Raw genomic sequence first — 22809 nt, 5'->3', positions numbered from 1 at the left:
ATAGAGAAATGTGGTCCAACCATACCTGTTTAATTTTCAAAATCTGCCTCTCTTTTGGGCACAGCATCCTCCAAAGGGGAAACACTTCCCCCTCAGTCTGGTCTCTGTGACACTGATAGGGAAGAATTAGGCAGGGCTGTTGGGCACTCCCACTGCACTTTTCTTCAGTTTTCTGACTCTTCTTTCTGTGGCTCTCTACCTAGCTGGGACACCAGGGTGAAGAGCTGCTTGCCCAACCAAGTCACTTCTCACCCAGAGCTCATCTCCCCCCTCTTTGCTCCTCCAGATACTCTGGTTCCCAGTGCTCTTAGCTCATATTTCTCTAAGGCTCTAATGAAATAGAATTAAACCTGTTGTCAGTGATCATATGGCATAGATCTATATATATACTTGAGTTCTGTTAACAGGAGGGAAGTGTGTGAATTGAAGTGACTTCATTTGCTACTTTATATGACCTGATCATTCAGCCTGAATACCCTCTGGGATAAGGGGAAAAAAATCTGTGTGGGAAGGGGATCAATTTCTCCCTTGGTCCTTCCTACTTTGAGAGCTTTTATTTCAGTGAGTGGTGGCCTACTCCTTGGAAAGTGCTCTTCCAGGAAGGATTAAGGGAGAGCAGGAGCTGACTCTTGGATTACCTCCTGGTAGTGAGCAGAGGAGGCTTCAGAGGGCTCTGGGGGAGCAATGAATTCCTCAGCAAGAGGGTCCTTGATCAAAGCAGGTGTTCTTTTCACATAGCCACATCCTATTTCCATTCTTGCTTTACACTGAAGGCTAATGATGTGATACTGCATCTCCCTAGACACTCCATCTCCTGACTCCGGACATTTTCTCTGGCTGTCCTTCATGCCTGGAATTCTCTTCCTCCTCGTCTCCACCTTTTGGCTTCCCTGGCCTTCCTTTAAGTCCCTGCTAAAATCCTGTATTCTATAAAAAACCTTTTCCAATCCCCCCTAGTGCTAGTGCAGCAAATCATAGCTTGCAAAAAATAAGATGCGAATGCCTCTCCTTTGTTGATTATTGCCAGTTTGTCCTGTATATGACTTGTTTGTCCATATTTGTTTGCATGTTGCCTTTCCTATTAGACTGAGAGCTCCTTGAAGACATGGACTGCCTTTTGGCTTTCTTGGTATCCCCAGCACACTTAAGACAGTGCCTGGCACATAGATGCTTCATAAATGTTTATTGACTGCTGGATATTGGCACAGTACCCCTCAGAGAAAGCATATGGGTTTGGGCTATAATACCAAGAAGGGCGTGTCGGCTAGAATAAGCCCTGCATTAAACCCAAACATGTTGTTGGGTTTTTTTTTTGTTGTTGTTGTTTTGTTTTGTTTTGCAAGCTGTGATTTGATGAACACCACCCTGTGTGCCATCCTGGATCTCTCACTAAGCTAAAGTATCCAGCTAGCTCCCACATTACACCATATACACCTTGCAAAAAATGTACACTTGGAAGTCCTGGTTCCCTATAAATTCATACTGTCTGGTTTTATCATGCCATTGTACTCCCTGCACCACTGCTCACAGGAGCTACTTCAAATGTTTTCTGTTGCCATCAAGCTTCATTGGGCTCTTTCCATCATGGCCACATCCTAGCTCTCTTCAGAGTCATCTATAGTGATGAGAAAACTGAGCTGTAAACTGCCTCGTCTACCTTCCCTTCACCTCAAGATATCTCCATTTACCTCTGTCCTCTCTTCATCCCATTCCCAAAGGAGGACACCTCTCCAGTCTTCTCATATGTCCTTTCAAGGCTAACATTCAGAGTCCTCAGTGATTTGGGTCTTAGATGCCATTCTTTCCTGTGTCCTTACGGGATCTTTTCTGATTACTCCCTTCCTGACCCCTTCTTCCAGGTTCTTCCCCATCACCTTCAAATATATGTAGATCAACAATATATGACAATTCCAAAGGCCTGACCCGTGACGAGAGGGAACTGATCAACTCTGAGTGCACAGTCAGAGAGCACTGCAAGTTTCAAAAGGTCCAGTGCATTTTGGACTTCCCATTAGCAGCCTGCACTTGAAATTTTTTTTTTCACTTTATTTTTCTTTCTTTTTTTCTTTCAATGTGGAAATATGCTTTATATGACTTCATATGTATAATGAGTATCTTATTTCTTACCCTCTTAATGGCCCACCAGGAGAGGGTGGAGGAAAAGAGAGAATTTAGAACTGAAAAATAGAAGTTAAAAAATGTATTTTATGGGGGTTGTTAGGTGGCTCATTGGATTGAGAGTCAGGCCTAGAGATGGGAGGTCTTGGGTTCAGATGTGACCTCAGACACTTCCTAGCTATGTAACCCCAGGCAAGTCACTTAATCCTCATTGCCTACTCCTTACCACTTTTCTGCCTTGGAACCAATACACAGTATTTTTTTTTCTTTTTAAAAAATATTTTAGTCAAGCTTTATTTTGTTCTGGATTATACATGTATTATCACGTAAAACATATTTCCATATTGTTCATTTTTGTAAGTGAATAATCTTATAAAACCCAAATCCCAAAACATATACCCAAATAAGCAAAAAATTATAATTCACAGTATTGATTCTAAGATAGAAGGTAAGAGTTTTCAAAATAAAAACTTGTGTGTGCGTGTATGTACACACAGATCAACATGGAAGCTATTTGAAAAGACCTTCTTTTGGCTCTTCCATGCCCCTTAGCTGACGCTTTGTCTCTTTTTTTCTTTTTCATGGGAAAAGGTGTGTATGGGGGGGTGGACCCTAGACAATTACTTCCAGTTCACTTAAAGTAAGAGATAAGATGTCTGGCACAAAATTGATGAAGTAGAAGCACAGCTGATTGTTCACTGAGTGTGAACTTAGCCTGGACACCTCCCTGGTCTGACAAGGTCTATTTAGATTGACTAAGGGCCTATATAAAGGGATAGAGCAGTGAACTAGCAGCAAGAGTTCTAGCCAAGTCTCTCAGGAAGAACTGCCAGGAGAGCAAGGGGAAAAGACATCCTTGAACTTGACTGTGCCTTCCCCCCATGCCTCTTGGTCAGAGGAGAACACTGCAAGCTTCAAAAAACCTGGTGGATTTGGGACTTCCTGTCAGCATCCTAGCAACCTCCTCTGATAGCTGTGTTTGCATCGGGAGGCAAGGACAGACCAGGCTCCCCAAGAAGCCTGCAAGTAGTTCCCCTGTACCAAAGGGGAACATCTGGGCACTCTAGCAAAGAGACTTTCAGGAACTGGGAGTTACCTGATTTACTGAAGCCCACCTTCCCCTAGATTCTGTTATGTACTGTGGGAGAATGTGCCACAGACTTTTAGAGGGATCTTTTGTACCAACTATTTCACCCCTTTCTAAGGCCAACTGAAATCTGACTGACTGATATCAACTGATATAATCCTGGGGGAAGTAGCCCCATTGTGGGGATCCTGCTGATTGGAGAGTTGACTCAGAGCATCTAGATGCTCCAAGACAAGCTGCTTATATGTAGAGAGCCACCTCTGTTCCTTAGCACCAATTCCACCCCAGTCCAATGCAGCCTCACTACAGGAGCTCTTCTTCAGATTTAGCACCCTCATCACATCCCTCAATCTTTCCTCAGCCTTCATTTGTCTTCTTTTTAGAGCTTTTGACACCTGTTGACCAACTTTGACCTTTCTTCAACCTTTTTTTCCTTGACCTTTCTTTTTTAATCCTTACTTTCTGTTTTTGTAATAACTTTTTTTTGTTTTGTTTTTTTTTATATTTTTAAACCCTTAACTTCTGTGTATTAGTTCTTTGGTGGAAGAGTGGTAAGGGTAGGCAATGGGGGTCAAGTGACTTGCCCAAGGTCACACAGCTGGGAAGTGTCTGAGGCCAGATTTGAACCTAGGACCTCCCATCTCTAGGCCTGGCTCTCAAAACACTGAGCTACCCAGCTGCCCCTTTTGTAATAACTTTTAAAAATTTTATTCACCTTTTTGGAATATTTTTCCATGTTTACATGATTCATTTTCTTTCCCTTTTCTCTTTCCTCACTGCTCCCAGAGCTGACAAGCAATTCCACTGGTTTATACAAATGAGTAATAACTTTTAAGACAAAAAGGACAAAATGGGGTTGTGACTTGCCCAGGGTCACACAGCTAGGAAGTATCTGAGACCAGGTTTGAATTCAGGTCCTTTTAACTTTAGGCCTGGGGCTCTATCCATTAAGCTACCTAGCAACCCCTTGTCCTTTATTTTCTGTTACTTTATTCCTTTCCTTCAGGGTTCAGATCAGAAGACCTAATCCCCAAATTTCCATTTTGTTCCCTCTTCAGAAGGCCAGCCACTCAGTTTAGCATGTAGAGAATATAAGATGATGTATACAAAATGGTTTCATTATGTCACATCCTGCCTCTCCATCAAGATGGTAATTTCTTCGATTGCAAGGGATTATACGTTTTCTCATGCCCTTCCTAGTGTCAAGCAACATGTTAAATGCTCAGAAAAGATATTCAGCAAATATTATTTTAATGAATTTATGTAGAACGAATGGGGGAGGAGAGGAAGCATTAAGTGCTCCCTGTGTTCCAGATTCTAAGCCAAGCAATGGGAATGCCAAGATTACAGTGCAGTCTCTGCCCTTAAGGAGTTTATGTTCTCAAAGAAAAGAAAACACTTACATAGAAGGAAGAAGCGACTGAGAGAAGAAGTAGAGCTGGCCAGTGGATGTACTCTACGGAGGCTACATGGCCTACTTCGTATAAACTCGTTCTCCAATCATCTCCCTGGGTTGGAGCCTTTGGAATGAACAGATGAGTTTGGCTTCCTCAGTGACTGAGACCTGAATTCAGAAAGATCTCAAGCTGGAGAGCTAGGCCTGGCAGGAAGGAGCAGGTCATTGGGCCATAGACAGATGGTGAGATGGCCTGGATGGGTACTTGGATGCTGCAGGAGATGGAAACATGAACCAAAGGCTAGTGTCTAATGGAGCTAACCACTAGTTAGATTGGTTTCAACAGGTTTGTCTGCACATACTCAATCACCAGTCAACAGGAAATAGAGGCCAAAATCTCCCAGAACTTTTCCTTCAATTCCCATCTCTCTCTGCAAATTTTGGAAGGCTTTTCCCGGTCCATGTCAACTTCTTTCTCTTTAAATTTGGGTGGGACCTGTGGGGATGCAGCCCCCTGAAGTGTTCTATCCCTCAGCATGACAGTATTCCTAATCTGACAAATACAACGAGTAGGATACAATACAATGAAACTTGGAAAGAGTTGCCTTAGAAATAGACTGACAGATGAGCATTTCCTTTCCTTTGGCCCCCTCTTTAAAAAGTTTGCCCATCACTGGCCTAAGGGATTGAGACAGGGAAAAAAGGAGGCCAGGGCCTTCAGAACCATGGAAAGATCCATTTGTGTCTTCAGCCATTAGTGCCAGCATGTCTTTTGAGTTTGTAGGTTTTGAGCCACATAAACAGTAGAGGATATTGGTCATGTTGTTTGTCCAAGAAATTAAGGCTCTGCAGTAATAGAGAAAGACCAACTCTTTTAATTTTTGAAGGATTCAGGGACTTTGGAGGAGGGGTGCAGATTCCAGGGCTTCTTGGGATTTTAGAGCTTTGACATGTAAAGGAGTAAAAAGAGCAATTAGCTGTTATTATGGGGGGGGGGGGGTGCGGTGTCCTGAAAGTGCTGGGTTCCACGCTTCTAGTGAATAATCAGTCAGTTTTGGGTCCAGAACTCATTGAGAGGCTAAGCAGCATGAAAACGTATTAGAAAGAAAGAGCAAGGGCAGCTAGATGATTCAGTGGATTGAGAGCCAGGCCCAGAGATGGGAGGTCCTAGATTCAAATTTGGCCTCAGACACTTCCTAGCTGTGTGACCCTGGGCAAGTCACTTAATCCCCATTGCCTAGCTCTTACCTTTCTTCTGGCTTAGAAGTAAAACACGATATTGACTCTAAGGTGGAAAGTAAGGGTTTAATAAAAAGAAAAAGAAAAATAAAGGAAAGAAGGAAGGAAGGAAGAAAAAAAAGAAAAAAGAAGGAAGGAAGGAAGAAAAGAAAGAGCTGTGAGAGATGGAGTTTATCTTAGGGAAGGCCTAGGAGATTCCACCTCTTCAGGATGGGGCAGCATACTTAGCCATTGGTAGTGGACTTGGAACCAAGCCAGCATTTTTTCTAGAAGCAACGCTGCCTATCCCATAGGACAGTGCCTTGAGCCCAGTAGGGAAAATGGCAGGTGAGAATTCCAAACCTGCTCCTATTCCAGTGACTCCCATTTAGAAGGTTGGGTAGGCTGGCTGTAAATGCCTTTCTTCCTCTGTATCACATTTTTCTGACACTGTAGGATAATGTAAAGAATAGAGTGGGTGCAGGGACTCTGATCTTGTCCCCTTCTATGTGTTTGTTATCGGTCTGCCCCTCCCCTCAGATTGCCCAGGAGAGAATGTAGACATTGGTAAGTTGTACATCTGTACTTATTTAAGGCATCTGGCATATAGGTTTGTTTGGCTTGTTTGTTTTTAAACCCTTGCTTTCTGTCTTTGTATCGATTTTAAAACATAAAAGCTGCAAGGGGTAGGCAGTTGGGGGTAAGTGACTCACCCAGGGCCACAGAGTTTGGAAGTGTCTGAGGCCAGATTTGATCCCAGGTGCTCCTGATTCTAAGTCTGGTGATCTAGCCACTGTGCTGCCTTGCTGCCCCTGGCACATAGGTTTTGTTTTTGTTTTTGTTTTTTAAATTTTAAACCCTTAACTTCTGTGTATTGACTTATAGGTGGAAGAGTGGTAAGGGTAGGCAATGGGGGTCAAGTGACTTGCCCAGGGTCACACAGCTGGGAAGTGTCTGAGGCCGGATTTGAACCTATTACCTCCTGTCTCTAGGGCACATAGGTTTTTAATCTGTACTTGATAATGTAGTATGAGAAAGGGCACAATGGATAGGATGCTAGCCTTGGCATCAGGAAGACCTGGGTTCAAATCTTGACTGGCTTTTGCTAGTTATGGAAATGGCTGAGTCACTTCACAGCTTAGAACTTAAGGCCTTAGTTTCCTCATCTGTAAAATGAGAAGATTGGATTTGATGACTTCTGGGGTCTCCTCCAGCTCCAGATCTATGATTCTGTCATCCTGTGATGCCTTAGAAAGATGAGAGAAGGCAGAGAGTATACAGGAGAGACAGAAAATGTTACTTATTTTATCAAACTTGATTGCTCTCTTTGGCCTTTTATCCCCTTAATTTTGATCTTATCCCCTCTCCCTTCCCATATCCCAAAGAGTTCTCTCTTGTTACAAAAAATTTAATAGAGGAAAAGTTGTTCTGCCAAAGCAGCCTAAATCATCTGAATCTGGAGAGGTTTGCCATGCTCCACACCCATAATCCCCCACCCCAGACCAAGGAGGGAAAGGGAGGTACATTTAGAAAACTTTCTTTATCCTGATTAGGTTTGGGTGTGTTTATGAGCAAGTAGAAATTTTGATGGGCTGGCAGAAATTTGGCCAGGCTGGTAGGTTTTGCAAGTCTTGCAGCAAAGGTGCTTTACATATAAACTGTGATGCAGGGATGGATAAAATTACCTGGATACCATGCGTAAACTCCCAGAGAGATTAAGGCCAGATTCCCAGCCTCCTGGTTCACCCATGTTTGGGTCCGGGCATGTGTGGGGTGGCGCTGCACCTTCTCTAAGCCTGGGTGGCTGTCAGTCAGCTGGCCTGGAGTGAGTCAGCCCGGGCTGGCCTCTGTCATTACACCTCTGGAGAGGGTGTGTGATAGTAGGCCTGCTGACCTGATTCAGCCGGAAATGCCGAGTAAGCAGAGCCTCCTTCATTGTTCCTCCCCCCAACCCCCAGGTGTTGGTGCCTTTGGGCTGGCCAGGAACTCAGGTGTTTCTGGACCTGTTGGGGAGCCAGGTTGGATGATGTTTCCCTTCCAGCTGTTCTTGGCCCTGAGGGCACTGGGAGGGAAGGGGGGCAGAGCTTTCTTGGGATTGGAAGATGGCAGAGGGTGACTTTTTTCCCAGCCTTCTTCCCCTGTGTGTGATCATGCTATGTTTTCCCCCACAGGGCAGCATCTCCTTTTCTCCCAGCCTGTGATTCTCCTGATCTCTGTTAAGCATCCATCTGGTTGACGCTGATTTCTAAAAGCAGGTAAGAGGGTTCGAGGTTGGGATATACAAGTGAGCTGTGGAGGGTGGGAACATCAAGGTCCCCGGCTTCTCCACTCATGCAAAGTTAAGTTCCTGCATTTTTGTTTCTTACTTTAATCTTCAGTTTTTATTTCCTTAAAGATATCATCCCAATTCAGTTGGGTTTTTAAGGTAAACACTGTAGTTTGTTGGTGGGGATCTTTTCTATCATGTTGAGACAACTGCAGAGATTTCTTAGGTTGTGGTGGCATATTTTCTCCAAGGTATCACTTTGTTGTTTGACTTTGCCTGAAATAGTTTCCCTGCATACCCAAGAACCCAATCTGTATTGATGTATTCATTTATGTCAGTGTGCCTATTATGATTGAAAAAAAGAACGAACTTCCAGTACGTAAATTGAGATAAATTAATATGAGGGGCACTTTTTTGGTCATGACTACTAGTGGGCTGCAGAAGAAAGGTCAACTTTGTAGTCTTTTTCTCCAAATGGTGACATTTCTGGGGCAAGAGCCAAAGGGAAAATAAGCAGCTAGCCTTTGATGAGCACAGAGCACTCTCAGTAAGTAGCCTACTTACTGGAGATCAAGTTCACAGCACCCTGGGTACAGGATGGTGGCTGGAAGGAGCCCTGGATTGGGGGAGACAAGGCACCCGGGCTCCAGCCCTGGCTCTGTACCGAACTAGCTCGGAGTCCCTGGTCAAGTCACCAGACCTCTCTGTATCTCTGCCTTCTCCTCTTCTGAACATCCAGTTTTCTGCCAAGAGTACCACTGTCCTTCCAGGCAGATCCTTGATTGGTAGATGGATGGATGTCTTCCACCTAGGTGGCCAAGTGGTTCAGTGGATAGAGAACTAGGCTTAAAAAGTCAGAATTATCTGAATTCACTTGCCTCAGACACTTCTAGCTTGTGTGACCCTAAACAAGTCATGTAATCTCTGACCATCTTAGTTTTCTCATCTATAAAATGAGGATGATAACACCTTCTAGAGCGTTATAAGCATCAAATGAGATAACACTGGTAAAGCTCTTAGCCCAGGGCCTGGCACGTAGATGAATGCTCATGAATGCCCGATGAATGCCCATTTCCTTTTTTTCCTTCCTTCTCCCCTCAACTTTTTCACCCCATTTATCCCAGTCTTGTTTCTCAGTAACACTTCCCATTTTCATCTCCTTTCCACTCCTTACAGCCCCTGCCCCAGGTCAGGCCCCCGTCTTCTGCCTGGATTATTATAATAACCTTCTACTTGGTCTCTGTGAATAAAGTCTTCTTCCACTCCAACCCATCCTCTGTTGAGATGATTTTGCTAAACTGCAGCAAACGACAGGTCTGTCCATGCCACCCCCTCTCTGCTCATTAAACTCGGCAGCTTCTATTGTCCGTGGGAGCAAGTACAGTCAGTCCCCTTATCTTTTAAAGTTTTTCACAACCAGGGCCCAGCCCATCTTCCTAGCCTTGTCATATATTATCCCTTTCTGAGTTGTGGCCTTCTTGCTGTTCCTTCATTTCCCCTCTCCATGCCTTTGCACTGACTGTCCCTCATGCCTGAAGTGTATTCCATCTTCTCCATCTCTTAGAATCCCTTGTTTACTTCAAAACTTAGCTCCGATGCTACCTTTGGCATACAACCTTTCCCAATCGCCCCTCAGTTGCTAGTACCCTACCTTCCTCCGATTACTTTGTATTTATTTTGTACATACATATTTATATGTGTGTTGTTGTCTCTTCCTGCTCATTAAGGATTCTTTTTTTATCTGTTTGTAATATATGGTAAGTACTTAATAAGCGATTGATTCCATTTAAAAAAACACTCTTACCCTTTCTTCTTTTTTCCTTAATTTTTATCTTTATTTTATTTTAATAAATTTCCACATAAGTTTTCCAGAGTTATATGATTCATGTTGGCTCCCTCCCTTCTTCCTTCCCTTTCCCCCTGTACATTGATTCCAAGGCAGAAGAGTGGTAAGGGCTAGGCAATGGGTGTTAAGTGACTTGTCCAGGGTCACCCAGCTGGGAAGTGTCTAAGGTCAAATTTGAGCCTAGGACCTCCCATCTCTAAGCCTGGCTCTCTGTCCACTGAGCCATCCAGCTGCCCCCTTGATTCCATTTGTAACCTTTTTCATCTCACATGTGGGTAAACTGTAGGAACAGAAAGAAATATCTGTTGGTGGAGATCCGATACTTGTAGAAATGGGGCAGGAGAATTGGGGCTATCTTTATATAATTGGCCTTTGTGATCTTCCTAGCAAATGCTAGTTGGCTTATTATGATTAGTTGGGTAAATTTTCCTTCCTTGATTATCCATACCTTGGGACCTCTTTGGCCCTTCCCTACCACTCAGAGCAGGCCTCCGCCACTGGGGGGATGGAGAGTGGATATATTGTCTGTGCTGTCTTATGGCTCTGAAGGGCTGCATGGTGCCTTGCATGGTGGCCTGGGCTAGCTAGATGACCCTGAACAAGTCACGTAATCTGTATGCCTCAGGCATCTCCCTTGGGCCTATCTACTCTCTGCTGACTAAAGTCACAGGGTTTTCCTCTCTTTGCCCAGTGACACCATTCAGCACGATAATGTGACACCTCTTGCCTCTCTGCCAATGTGGCTAACCCAGATGAGGACTGTTGTTCTTTTTGGGTCATTTTCTCTTTGTGGTATTTCTGTGGTCAGCTTCTAGAGTGTTCTCAGCTGGGCCTCAGACTGTAGAAGCAAATGATGGGTGGCAGGGCCCGAGAAAGCAAATTGCCCACCTTGGGAAGCCAGGTTTGTGGGGAGGGGGTGAAAGCAAAAGTAGTTGTTTGGCCATTTCAGACTCTTGGTGACTGCATTTGGGGTTTTCTTGGCAAAGAGGCTGGGGTGGTTTGCCATTTCCTTCTCCAACTGATGTCACAGTTGAGGAAGTTGAGGTACACTGGGTTAAGTGACCAGTCCAGGGTCACACAGCTAGTAAGTGTCTGAGGCCAGATTTGAACTCAGGAAGCTGAGTCTTCCTGACCACAGGCCCAGTTCTCTATCCACTATGGCACCACCGAGCTTGCCTGAAAGCAAAATTGGAATAATTAAGGTGCAGTTACAGAATGTAAATTTATTGAAATGGTTACTTGAACCCTTGTTGGGAATAGGGGCCTGATGGGGAGGATAAGAGCTGCTAATCTGGCATTTATTGTCAGCTGATGACTAACATCTCATAGCTGTCCACAGCATCATTTTTTGAAAATCATTTAGATTGGAATGAGAGAAAAAATCATTCCCTTGAGCTGAGATCCCCAGCCACTCAATATTGAATTTGCAAAGAACTTGGCATACATTGTCACACGGGTGCCTCACAACTACCCATGCAGTAATATTTATAAAGCATTTTGCAAAGCCCTCTAGAAATGCTTGTTATTATCATGATTAGTAGTATTGCAGTTATTGTTCTGCCTATTTTACAGTTAGGGAAATGGAGGCCCAGAGAGATGAAATGGTTGCCCACATTCACCCAGGGAATAAGCCAGATATGAGCCTGAGTCTTCCTGCCTCCATGGCCAGAACAGACCCTTCTACCTTCTCTGAGTCTTTCTACTCTACCAGTAGAACTCAACTTCTTTTTGGAGTCAAGGATAGGAGACCAGAAATGCCGAATAAAACTTAGGGAAGCTAAAACAGAGGCCAGACATTGAGGGGAAGGATGATTTTTGCTTATAAGAAGCAGGCCTGATAGTAACTTAAGTAATTTCTGCAAAGGAAACACATTGAAATGTGTGATAGCATCATTTCCCACAGAGCTGGGAAACACAGTGGTTAGAAGGCTGGACTGCAGTGGTGTGACCCTGGGCAAGTTATTTCACCTCCCTATCTCAGTATCCTTATCTGTAAAATGGGGTTAATCATAGCACCTGTCTCCCAAGATGGTGGTAAGGGTCAAATCAGGTAAGACAGAAAGAGAGCTTTGCAAACCTTTAAGCAATGGCTGAGTGCTGGGTGAATCTGAACCCCAGAAACTAATTTTGATGGAAATAGGCGAGGCACTGGGAGCCATTCCTGAAGTTTTTTGCTAGGCCTGGGCATAATTCTATAATTATAGCATGTAGAATTGAAGACCCTTGTGAAAGCAATGAAGGTGACAAAAAGAGGTTTTTTGGTTGTTTTTCTTTCTTTCTTTTTTTTTTTTTTCTTCTCTCAAACTCTTAACTTCTGTGTATTGGCTCCTCAGTGGAAGAGTGGTAAGGGTGGGCAATGGGGGTCAAGTGACTTGCCCAGGGTCACACATTTGGGAAGTGTCTGAGGCTGGATTTGAACCTAGGACCTCCCGTCTCTAGGCCTGACTCTCAATCCACTGAGCTACCCAGCTGCCTCGTTGTTTTTCAATCATATCTGACTTTTTGTGGCTCCATTTAGGGTTTTCTTGGACAAGATACTGGAGTAGTTTGCCATTTCTTTACCTAGCCCATTTGACAAACAAGGAAACTGAGGTAAACAGTGTTCAGTGACTTGTCCAGGGTCACACAGCTAGTAAGTATCTAGGACTGGATTTGAACTTGGGTTTCCCTGACTCCCAGCCTGATGTGCATCCTAGTTAACCTTCAACAGAAAGGAGGAAATAATATTGGTCTTTAAGATCATAGGATCATAGATGTAGAGCTAGAAGAAATCCTAGAAATTATTGAGTCTAGCTCTTCATTTTACAGATGAGGAAACTGTAGCAGAGCAAGTCTAAAGGGAATTGTCTGGGATCACCAACCAGTAAGTTCCTGAGGCAGGATTTGAACTTGGACTTTCCCGACTCCAAATCCACAGCTGCCCAGGAGTTGCTACGGTTAGTAACTATAACAAATCAGACTTCTGCCCTTGTAGTCACATCACTGCCCCTGTAAAGGAGGTCATTTGGTGCTCCCTATAGAAGTTATTTCTCCCTTTGAGTCCCATGTAGGAGGTAACATGGAAGGGGAATGAGAGGGCCTCAATGGCTGTTTCCTTGAATGTGGTTTCCATTTGGGGAGAAGGAATGGTTCGTCTTGGGTCAGTCCCAGACCCTTGTAGGAGCCTGCTCCCTGCGGCCGTCCTTATGGGACCTCCCCAGCAGCACATGGGGCTTCGGGGCTCTGGTGCTCTCGTCAGGGCTGACACCTAGTGGCCGGCACACAAATGCTCCTCTGGCTTTGAAGAACTTGACATCAGAACTGGGTTTGGGACTCAGGACCATGCCTGCCCACTCCTGGGAACAAGCCATCGCTGGACATTCCAGAAGCCCCGTGAGGACATGCAGAAGGCTTGACGGGATGAGATTCTTCCTGAGATTTGGAGGAGGGCCGAGAAGGCAAGAATCAGAGAATCCCAGACTCCGAATCTGCCCCGAAGCCGGCCAGCTTCATCCTGTTTCAGGCATCCAGCCTTTGTTAAAGACCTCCAAGGCATGTGGGGATAGCTAGAAGCTTTCCTGACAGCAGCTCTAATGTGCCCCCATGACACTTCCATCCCTTGCTCCCAGGTCTTCCTTCTGAGGCCAGGCAGAACAGCCCGATTCCCCCTCCAGGCGGCTGGCCTGAAGATGCTCTCATGCACTCTTGGAGTCTTCTCTTCTCTAGCCTAAACATACCCAATTCCTTCAGCAAATCCTCCTGTGGCATGAGCTTGTGGTCTTCCTCTATCCTGGTTCCTGTCCTCTGGGCATTCCCCAGCTTTTCAAAGTCCGTAAACTTCGTGTAAGGGTCACTGTGGAGAGGAGCTGGATGATGGGCAGCAGTCCCAAACCCCCACCCTCCCAGCTGTATGCTTCTACTGAGCCTTAATAAATGCTCTCGCTGCCTGCTGCCTACTGCCTACTGGCATGAGAGGGACACACCAAAGCCCAGGGCTTTAAGATGCAGGCCCTGGTAACCAGAAGAGCCACACATGGCTGTTTTAAGCCTCCTAGATGCTAGTACCATTTCACCTTACTAAATATCAATTCCAAGACAGAAGAATGGTAAGACCCAAGCAGTGGAGATTCAGTGATTGGTTCACACAGCTAGGAAGTGTCTGAATCCAGATTTGAACCCAGGACCTCCCATCTCCAGGCCTGCTGCTATATCCACTGAGCCACCTAGCTGTCCCCATTTAATGTTTTAAATACAGATTGGGAAGAGCTGCAGATTTCACATGAAAGAACTAAATGTAGCCCAAGTCTGTCACTGCCTTAAAATGCAGGTTTTAATGCACCAGCATGTTTCACAGAGGACCTGGGAGATCAGGAAATAAAACACAAAAGTGTTGGGCCATGCTTTCACCTGTCTCTGAGCTTTCCAGCTTGAGCCATGTTAGAAAGCTCCATTCAACTCTTCCCCAGTCTACATGGTAATTGTAGGAAGACTTTATAGGAGGAGTGTTCTTTGCTACTCATTAAGAAGCACACAGGACCCTTTCCAGATGTGGGTTAAAGGGAAGGCAGAGGGTAGAACTGTGAGACTGGAGAGGTAAGAAGCTGCAAGGAAGTCTGTGCCAGACTGAGCACAAGGCCTCACTTCTCTGTAAAGGGCACCCCCAGGACAGCCCCTGATGCCTTGACACAATCATAGCATCAGAAAGAAGCCTAGAGGCTATGAGTCCAATCTGTGCCTGAATAAAGATCACTGCTGGGGGCAGCTGGGTAGCTCAGTGGAGTGAGAGTCAGGCCTAGAAACAGGAGGTCCTAGGTTCAAACCTGGCCTCAGACACTTCCCAGCTGTGTGACCCTGGGCAAGTCACTTGACCCCCATTGCCCACCCTTACCAATCTTCCACCTATGAGACAATACACTGAAGTACAAGGGTTTAAAAAAAAATAAAAAAAAAATAAATAAAGATCGCTGCTGCCCCATGATGGAGTCCTGTCATCTGGCCAAGTAAAGCTATCAAGGGATGGGAACCTGGCACTTCCTGGGATGGCCTCTCCCACTGTGGGACAGCTTCTGCCCAGCTTCTCCCATTACTCCTTTCCCCTGGGGCTGAGCAAGAGTCCCATGTGACAGTCCTTCAAATACTTGGGTATGTATTGCCCCTGCGTCTTCTCTTCTCCAGGATAAACATGCCCAGTTCTCCATTTGATCCTTGTGACACAATTGATCCCAAACTCCCCTCTCCTGCTTGATCTCCACTGGACACTCCAGGTCATCACTGTCTTTCCTAAAATGTGACTCCAAGAACTCAACCTCATTTAACTCCCCTGATGGTCTGACTGGGGCAGGATACAAAAGTGCTGTTTCCTCTAGGCCTTGATACTCTCATCTTGTGGTCCTGCCTGAGATGGCATTAGCTTTTGGGGAGTACTTTATTAGGCCACAGTGGAGCCAGCTCTCTTTAGACAGGCCGCAGCTTCCTGACCTCAGAATGATGGGTTTGGGCCTTGGAACCCAAGCATAAGGCTATCCTTTTATCTCCAGTTAATGTTGGGCTACTAGGTCCAGCTCAGAGCTCCAGTCTGGCCAGATCTTTTGGGGCCCTGACCGTCTTAGCTGATGTGTCAACAGCCATCCCTCCTGGAATTGTGCCATCTGCAAGTTTTATAAAATGGGCCACTTGGCCATTATCTGAGGCAGTGATGAAAATGCATAAAGTGGCCCGGAGACCTTCCCCATACAAACTGACGTCAGGCCAATCAGTGCATGTATGTTAAATACCTGTTACATTCTAGGAGCTGAGGATACAGAGGCAGAAGACAGCTCCTAACCCTTAGGAGCTTATCATCTAATGGGGCACATTTCTTCAAAGCAAAGTATATCCAGGATAAATAGGAAATAATTAACAGAGGGAAGGCCCTGGAATTAAGAGGGTTTGGGGAAGGCTTCCTGTGAAAGGTTGGGACTTAAAGGGAGCCAGAGAGGTCAGTAGGCTGAGAGAAGGAAGAAAATTCTAGGTATGAGGGACAGCCAGAGAAAAGGCACAGAGCTGAGAGGAGGAGTGTCTAGTTTGTGGAACAGCCAGAAGGCCAGTGTCACTGGATCAAAGACTGTGACAGAAGGTGTGAGAAGACTAGAAAGGCAGAAGGGGCTAGATTAGGAAGGGCTCTGAATGCCAAGCAGAAGACTTTGTATTTGGGCCTGGAGGCGATAGGAAGCCACTGGAATTTATTGAATATAAAGGTGACATGGTTGGACTTATGCTTTAGTGGCTGAATGGAAGCTACATAGGAGTGAGAAGAGACTTGAGGCAGACAGACCCCCTAGCAGGTGATTGCAATAACCTGTGTGTGTAGTGATGAAGGTTTGTACCAGAGTAGGGACTGTATAAGAGGACAGAAGGGGGCATATTTGAAAGACATTGCAAAGACGTAATCATCAGGCCTTAGCAATAGATTGAATATGGGGGCAGTGAGAGATAGTGATGAGTCAACATTGGGAGCCTTTGGGTTGGGAGGATTGGGTTTTCCTCACCAGCAATCGAGAAGGTAGAAGGGGTGTTGGGGTTAGGGGGGAAAGATGATGAGTTTTGGATGTACTGACTTTAAGATGTCTACTAGACATCCAGAGAGTTTGGGGCAGAACAGGTAGAGCTGAAAATCATCTGCATAGGGATAGTTATTGATCATCTCTTTAAGCCTGACCTCTTGACCATTTCTGAGCCCAGTTAATTATATGAACTGCTACCTGCATATCTGGTCACTTGTCAATAAGGATGAGATAATTTGTCAAATGCTTTCTAAAACATAAACTATATCTGCAACATTTTCCTGTTCTTCCAGTATTTTAATATTATATTATATCCTCCAGCTTGGCATGACTTGTATTTTTTTTTAACCCTTACCTTCTGGCTTAAAATCAATAATTAGTATCAGTTCCAAGACAGAAAAACAGTAGGGGCTATGCAGTTGGAGTTAAGTGACTTGCCCAGGGCCATATAGCTAGGAAGTATCTGAGAGCAGATTTGAACCCAGTACCTTCCATTTCCAGGCCTAGCTCTCTGTCCACTGAGCCTATTGATGGAGCTATGCTGGCTGATTCTTTGAGATCATTGCTTCTTTTTCTAGGTGTTTACTAACCATCCCTTTTGTAATACAAATTTTTTTTTCAGAATTGTAATCAAGTCCACACACCTAGAGTTTGTAAATGCTATTTATTCTCTTTCTATTTTTGGAAATCAGGATATTTGCTCTTCTCCAATCTTAAGGAGACCTCTCCCATTCTCACTACTCTTTCAAAGATCACTGACATCCCTTTTGGAACTAGGGTGGGCCAGCCTCTAGCATAAAAGGAGGAGATTGGACCAAATGGCCTCTGAGATCCTTCCCACTCTAGATCTATGATCTTATGAGCCCTGAGACTGAAATTGAGAGGGAGCCCAGTTCTCCCCAATTTGGTAGCTACAGACAAATTAGCTACTGGCATCAAATAGAAAGACATCTAGACCCCAGGGTCTTTATTCTATTTCCCAAATCATTTTTCTAATGAAGACAGAGCTTCCTCTTGCTTCACCCTCATTTCATCTATTCGGAACACTCTTTACAACTATTTTCTTTATTCTAGCAAAATATTTCATGAACATTTTTACTTATGCACAAGGGCCCCGACAAAGGCCGAGGAAACAGCTTATGTCTAGTAAGGATTCACATTTTTTTGGTGACTTTCCCTCAAGAGGCTACTCTGTTATTTTATCCTCTAAGTCTAGGCTATTAGGAATGTGCTAAAGGGTGAACTGGCCAAATTGAAAAAATCTTTTGTCATGACAGAATACTCAGCCTAGACTCTTAGCAAGCCCCCAGGAAGGCTGAGGCTTCTGCTTGCTCCAGCCTCTCATCCAGCTGCCCACTCTCTGATATCCAAAGGGGCAGCGAGAAATGTGTCCAGTATAGGTAGCTGCTGAAGCTTTAGTATCAGCCACCTGTCTAGGACACCTCAGCAAGGAAAGAAGAATGGGGGATAGAGGAGGAAGGCATTACCATAGCAACAAGGGGGAAAGTCAGAGAAGCTAGAATACAGGAAGAGAGGCCTAAGGACTTGAGACAGAAACTGTGGGACCTCCCTTCTGTTCCCCCAACCATGCTTAGACCAGCCCTGTTCCAGTGGCTGCCTACCAGCTACATCCATAGCAATTGTTCTTTTTTCTTTCCCGAGGCTCCATCTCCCACATGTTCTTCCTTTATCCTGTAGTGGAGGGATGTGACTGCTGTGCTATATATATTCACTCTGACACTTTGGGGTGGGTGGTGTTATAGAATTGATTGAGAGTGTGCTATACAATGTTGAAGGTAGGACGGATCAGAGTCCTTGGGAAATAGGTTACCCCTTCCCTGACATCACAGCATCATTTATAAGTGGCTCATAGGAGAACTACTCAGAGTACAATAAAGGTGGAAGCCCAGAGATATCTCAGAGATGGGTTTCTTAGGGCTCCCCACACTCCAGGTAAGCCCTTTCCAGATTTGGTTTACCACTCTCTCCCCCACCCCTCACCCCGTATCAGATATCTCCACATCCCTGCCCCAAGCACCAACATTCTTCTCTGGGCTCCCTCTGCCGACATAGCTTAGCAGCACAATTTTTTAGTAGCCTGGAATGCCATTCATCTGAGCCTGAGCCTGGCAACTGGAACTCATCCAGGCTTGCAAGGTACTCCCTTACTTCCTCTCTTCTTTCTAGTCGAGGGTCATCAGCAATAATTCCTTTTTAGCCATTTTGGTTTTGTCCTTGCCAGTCCAGAATCCTTTCTTCTTGACACACAATTAAAAGCAGGACCGATCAGCTCTGCCTTCTCTGTTGTCAGTTAGAATTCCCCCCCCCCCCCAAAGCCCCTAGTGGTCCTGTCCCTTCTCTTACCTCCAGTTCTGCTTAGAAAATACAAAACCAGCCCTTTATTGTCATTAGTTTTCTTTGTTCAAGCCATAGAATTCCTGATGGTGTTTTTTGAGGACTGGGCCCCACTTTTCGGGTGCTTACCTTATTTGTCACCCATTCCCTGGTCTTGCATAGTTGGCTGGGGAATTCCCCACACTTCCCCACTAGTCCTTTTAGGCAGCTTTGCCTTTTTGCCCATATCAGGACTGTTTCTTTTTGTGTCAGGTTTGTGGGATCTTAGTCAGTCTTTGATATGTATGCTTTGCATGGAATGAGCAAATAAAAAGGAGCCCCCAACAAACAGCTGCTAGAAGGCAAGAGCAGCATCAGTTTTGTCTTGGTTATTCATCGCCTCTGGCATACTGTGTTCCATATAGTAGGTGCTTAATAAGTATTTTCAAATTTTTGTTGTATTCTATATATGAGGAAATTGATATATCTGGGGTTGGGTAAGCCCAGCAAGCCCAAAGCAGTCAGGGTCTTTGGAAAGAAAATATCCTCACTGAGAGAGTGGCTCAATCTCAGGCTCTCCAAGAATGTCGATGGAGAGATGACTGACTGGCTAGGCTGCTGGGCTGTCCTTGGCCATTTCCTCTGGTCTCTAGGGTGTAGGACCTTGACAGCACCAGTAGTTTTAAAGGTCTGCCACTCAGATGGGTGGCATTATTTCTGACTCAACCATGAGTTAGCTCTTAACATACTTTCCCATACCCTGCATGTTCTCTTCTGGCTCCTTTCTGAATAGAGAGGGAGTCTGGTGATTTAGGAGGCAAGACTTCAGACTTGCTCAACAGGAGCTGCCCTCTTCCAGGTGGTGAAGCCTTAGACAGGTGAGGGACAGAGAGGGATGGGAAGCTGGGGGAAGCAAGGGTGGAGTCCATGCTGATGATACGTAGTACCCACATGCATGGGCAAGTAGCCAATTTCTTTCAAGTTTGAGAATACTCCTTGAAATCACTGAAGAAAACAGTTGGGCCACTTGTCAGTCTGTTTTGGTTGGAACGTGGGAGTTGGCCTCAATTTTTAAAGTTGAGTGTCATTTAGGGTTTAAAAAATTTTTTTTCACTAATTACATATATACATTTTTAACATTCATTTAAAAATCATGAGTTACAAATTCTCTCCCTCCCTTCCTCCTCATTGAGAAGGCAAGCAGTTTTATATAAATTATATATGTGCAGACATGTAAAACATATTTCCCTATTAGTAATGTTGTGAAAGAAAACACAGACCAAAAAGAAAAAGAACTTTTAAAAAAGTATGTTTCAAGGGGCAGCTGGGTAGCTCAGTGGAGTGAGACTCAGGCCTAGAGACAGGAGGTCCTAGGTTCAAACCTGGCCTCAGCCACTTCCCAGCTGTGTGACCCTGGGCAAGTCACTTGACCCCCATTGCCCACCCTTACCAATCTTCCACCTATGAGACAATACACCGAAGTACAAGGGTTTAAAAAAAAATGTAAAAAAAAAAAAAAAAAAAAAAGTATGTTTCAGACTGCATTCAGACTCCATCAGTTCTCTCTCTGGAGGGAAATGGCTTTTTTTGTCATGAATCCTTTGGGATTGTCTTGGCTCATCATATTGCAGAGAATTGCTAAGCCAGTAATAGTTGTTCTTTCGACAGTATTGCTGTTACTGTGTACATTGTTCTCCTGGTTCTGCTTACTTCACTTTGTATCAGTTCATGTAAGTCTTTCCAGGTTTTTCCGAAATCTTCCTGCCCTTCATTTTTTATAGCATAGTAATATTCCATCATGTACACCATGTTCAGCCATTTCCCAGTTGATGGGCATCACCTCAATTTCCAGTTCTTTGCTACCACAAAAGGAGCTGCTATAAATATTTTTGTGCATGTAGATCCTTTTCCTTTTATTATTATTTTTTTAAGATCTCTGTAGTACACTAGTAGTGGTATTGCTGGGTCAATGAGTATGCACAGTTTAATAGCCTTTTGGGCATAGTTCCAAATTGCTCTCCAAAATAGTTTACAATTCTACTAACAATGCACTTAATGATCCGATTTTCCTACATCCTCTCCAATATTTGTCATTTCCCTTTTCTGGCATATTATTCAATCTCATAGGTATGCGGTGATACCTCAGAATTGCTTTCATTTGCATTCCTCTAAATAGTGATTTAGAGCATTTTTTCTATATGACTATATATAACTTTGATTTCTTTCTTTGAAAGCTTTCTGTCCACATCCTTTGATTATTTATCAATGGGGGAATGACTTATATTCTTATTAATTTGATTTAGTTCTCCATATATTTGAGAAACAAGGGCTTTATCAGAGAAAATGCTATAAAATTTTCACCTTAGTTTTCTGCTTTCCTTCTAATCTTGGCTGCATTGGTTTTTTTTGTGTGCAAAACCTTTTTAATTTGATGGAGTCAAAATTGACCATTTTACATTCCATAATGCTCTCCGTCTTTAGTTTGGTCATAAATTCTTCCCTTATCCATCTGACAGTTAATATATCCTTTGCTCCCCTAATTTGCTAATGATATCGCCCTTGATGTCTCACTTGTGGATTGGGTTTATTTTTTGTAAGGATTTTACTTTTTGTCTTCTCACATCTTAGTCATATCCTGATATGCCTGTTCCACAGGGGTCCTCTGTAACAGAGAAGATCACAATAGGATGTGATCTTGGCTCAGTGTATTTGAGGTTGGGTTGGGTATGATTTGGATGACTGTGTAAGTGTATGGATAGTAAGTTTAATGGATTTCCTCTTTCTACAACGATAAACCTCCTAACTCTTGGAGCTCAAACCTCCACTTGCTTGCCTTTCTCTGGCTGTGGTATTTGGCTCTTCCTCCACTGTCCCCTTCAGAGGGAAGAGGCAGCTCAGACACAGGCAGCACCTAATCAGAGAGATAAGAGGAGGGCATACATACCCTTGGACTAATGTTGACTGCAGCAGAGCTGGAAGGAAGGGGACAAGGAGGGTCGTGAATCAGGGAGTGTTCCTGGGTTGGCAGGCCCTAGCACTGCTGAGAAGAGCAGTGGGCACGTTTGGCACTCTCTTCCATATCCCATCTCAGTCCTTGGCTCCTGCTGCTGGACATAGTTGCTAAATCCAGCTGGCCAAAGCTGGCAGCAGGGAGGAAGAGGGGAACTGACACTGACTCCAAGCTGTCAGTAAGGAGATTCCCAAGCATCCCAGACAGCTGTCAAGCTACTGACAAAGCAGCTTGGCCTCTGGGGTAAAGAAAGGTGCTTTAGGGAGGAAAGAAAGTAGTGAGTCGCCCAGCAGGGCTCTGCAACCCAGTCCTCTCTGCCTCCGGGTGTGTCTCTCAGCCTCACCCTTGGACTCTGTCCCTTGCTCCACAGGAATCTCTGGAGTTGGACTGAGGGGAATGAACCGTGAGGGAGCTCCCGGGAAGAGTCCGGAGGAGATGTACATTCAGCAGAAAGTTCGGGTCTTGCTCATGCTGAGGAAGATGGGATCAAATGTAAGTTCCCTGTCACACTAAGAGCTGTGGACCAGGATGGGAAACACTGTCACCCCAGAGTTGTGATGGGAGGTGCCTGGGGGTGAGCCAGGCTCCATCCCTGGGGAAGTCATCCTGTCTCCACTCCAGGACATGGGGCGTGACAGTTCCTGGGACAGGGGAGGGGCAGAGCAGCCTCAGAGCCCAGATTGGGCATGGGCAGGAACTTTTTTGTTTTGTTTTCAGATCATTTTATTTAGTAATGCTTTATTTTTCCCCAATTACATGTAAAAATGATTTTTGGCATTCATTCTCTAATATTTCGAGTTCTAAATTCTCCCTCCCTCCCTCCCCTCACCCTTCCCTGAGATGGTAAAGCACTTTGCAATTGGTTCTACATGAGCTATCATATAAAGCACATTTCCATATTTGCCATGTTGTGGAAGGAGACACCGATTCTTTTTTTTTTTTTTTTTGCCACCACAAAAAGGGCTGCTATAAATATTTTTCCACAAATACGTCCTTCCCCCCCCCTTTTTTAT

The 22809-nt window shown here is 44.6% G+C and overlaps 1 protein-coding gene across 2 annotated transcripts in view; it reads left to right on the top strand.

The window, feature by feature from the left end:
• CTNNBIP1 (catenin beta interacting protein 1) overlaps positions 1-22809 on the top strand; it is a 53838-nt gene that overhangs the window by 9126 nt on the left and 21903 nt on the right. Inside the window, exons 2-3 of one of the 2 annotated variants that reach the window (XM_044667719.1) lie at positions 7991-8074; positions 22167-22288. In XM_044667719.1, the coding sequence (XP_044523654.1) occupies positions 22193-22288 (96 nt within the window). In that variant the 5' untranslated portion in view covers positions 7991-8074; positions 22167-22192. Of the gene's footprint in view, positions 1-7990; positions 8075-12837; positions 12868-22166; positions 22289-22809 lie in introns of those variants that run through there. The other variant, XM_044667720.1, reaches the window with a different exon arrangement.

This window comes from Gracilinanus agilis, chromosome 3 (assembly GCF_016433145.1).
Source record: "Gracilinanus agilis isolate LMUSP501 chromosome 3, AgileGrace, whole genome shotgun sequence".
NCBI lineage: Eukaryota > Metazoa > Chordata > Mammalia > Didelphimorphia > Didelphidae > Gracilinanus > Gracilinanus agilis.
This window is presented reverse-complemented; position numbering and strand designations above follow the sequence as displayed.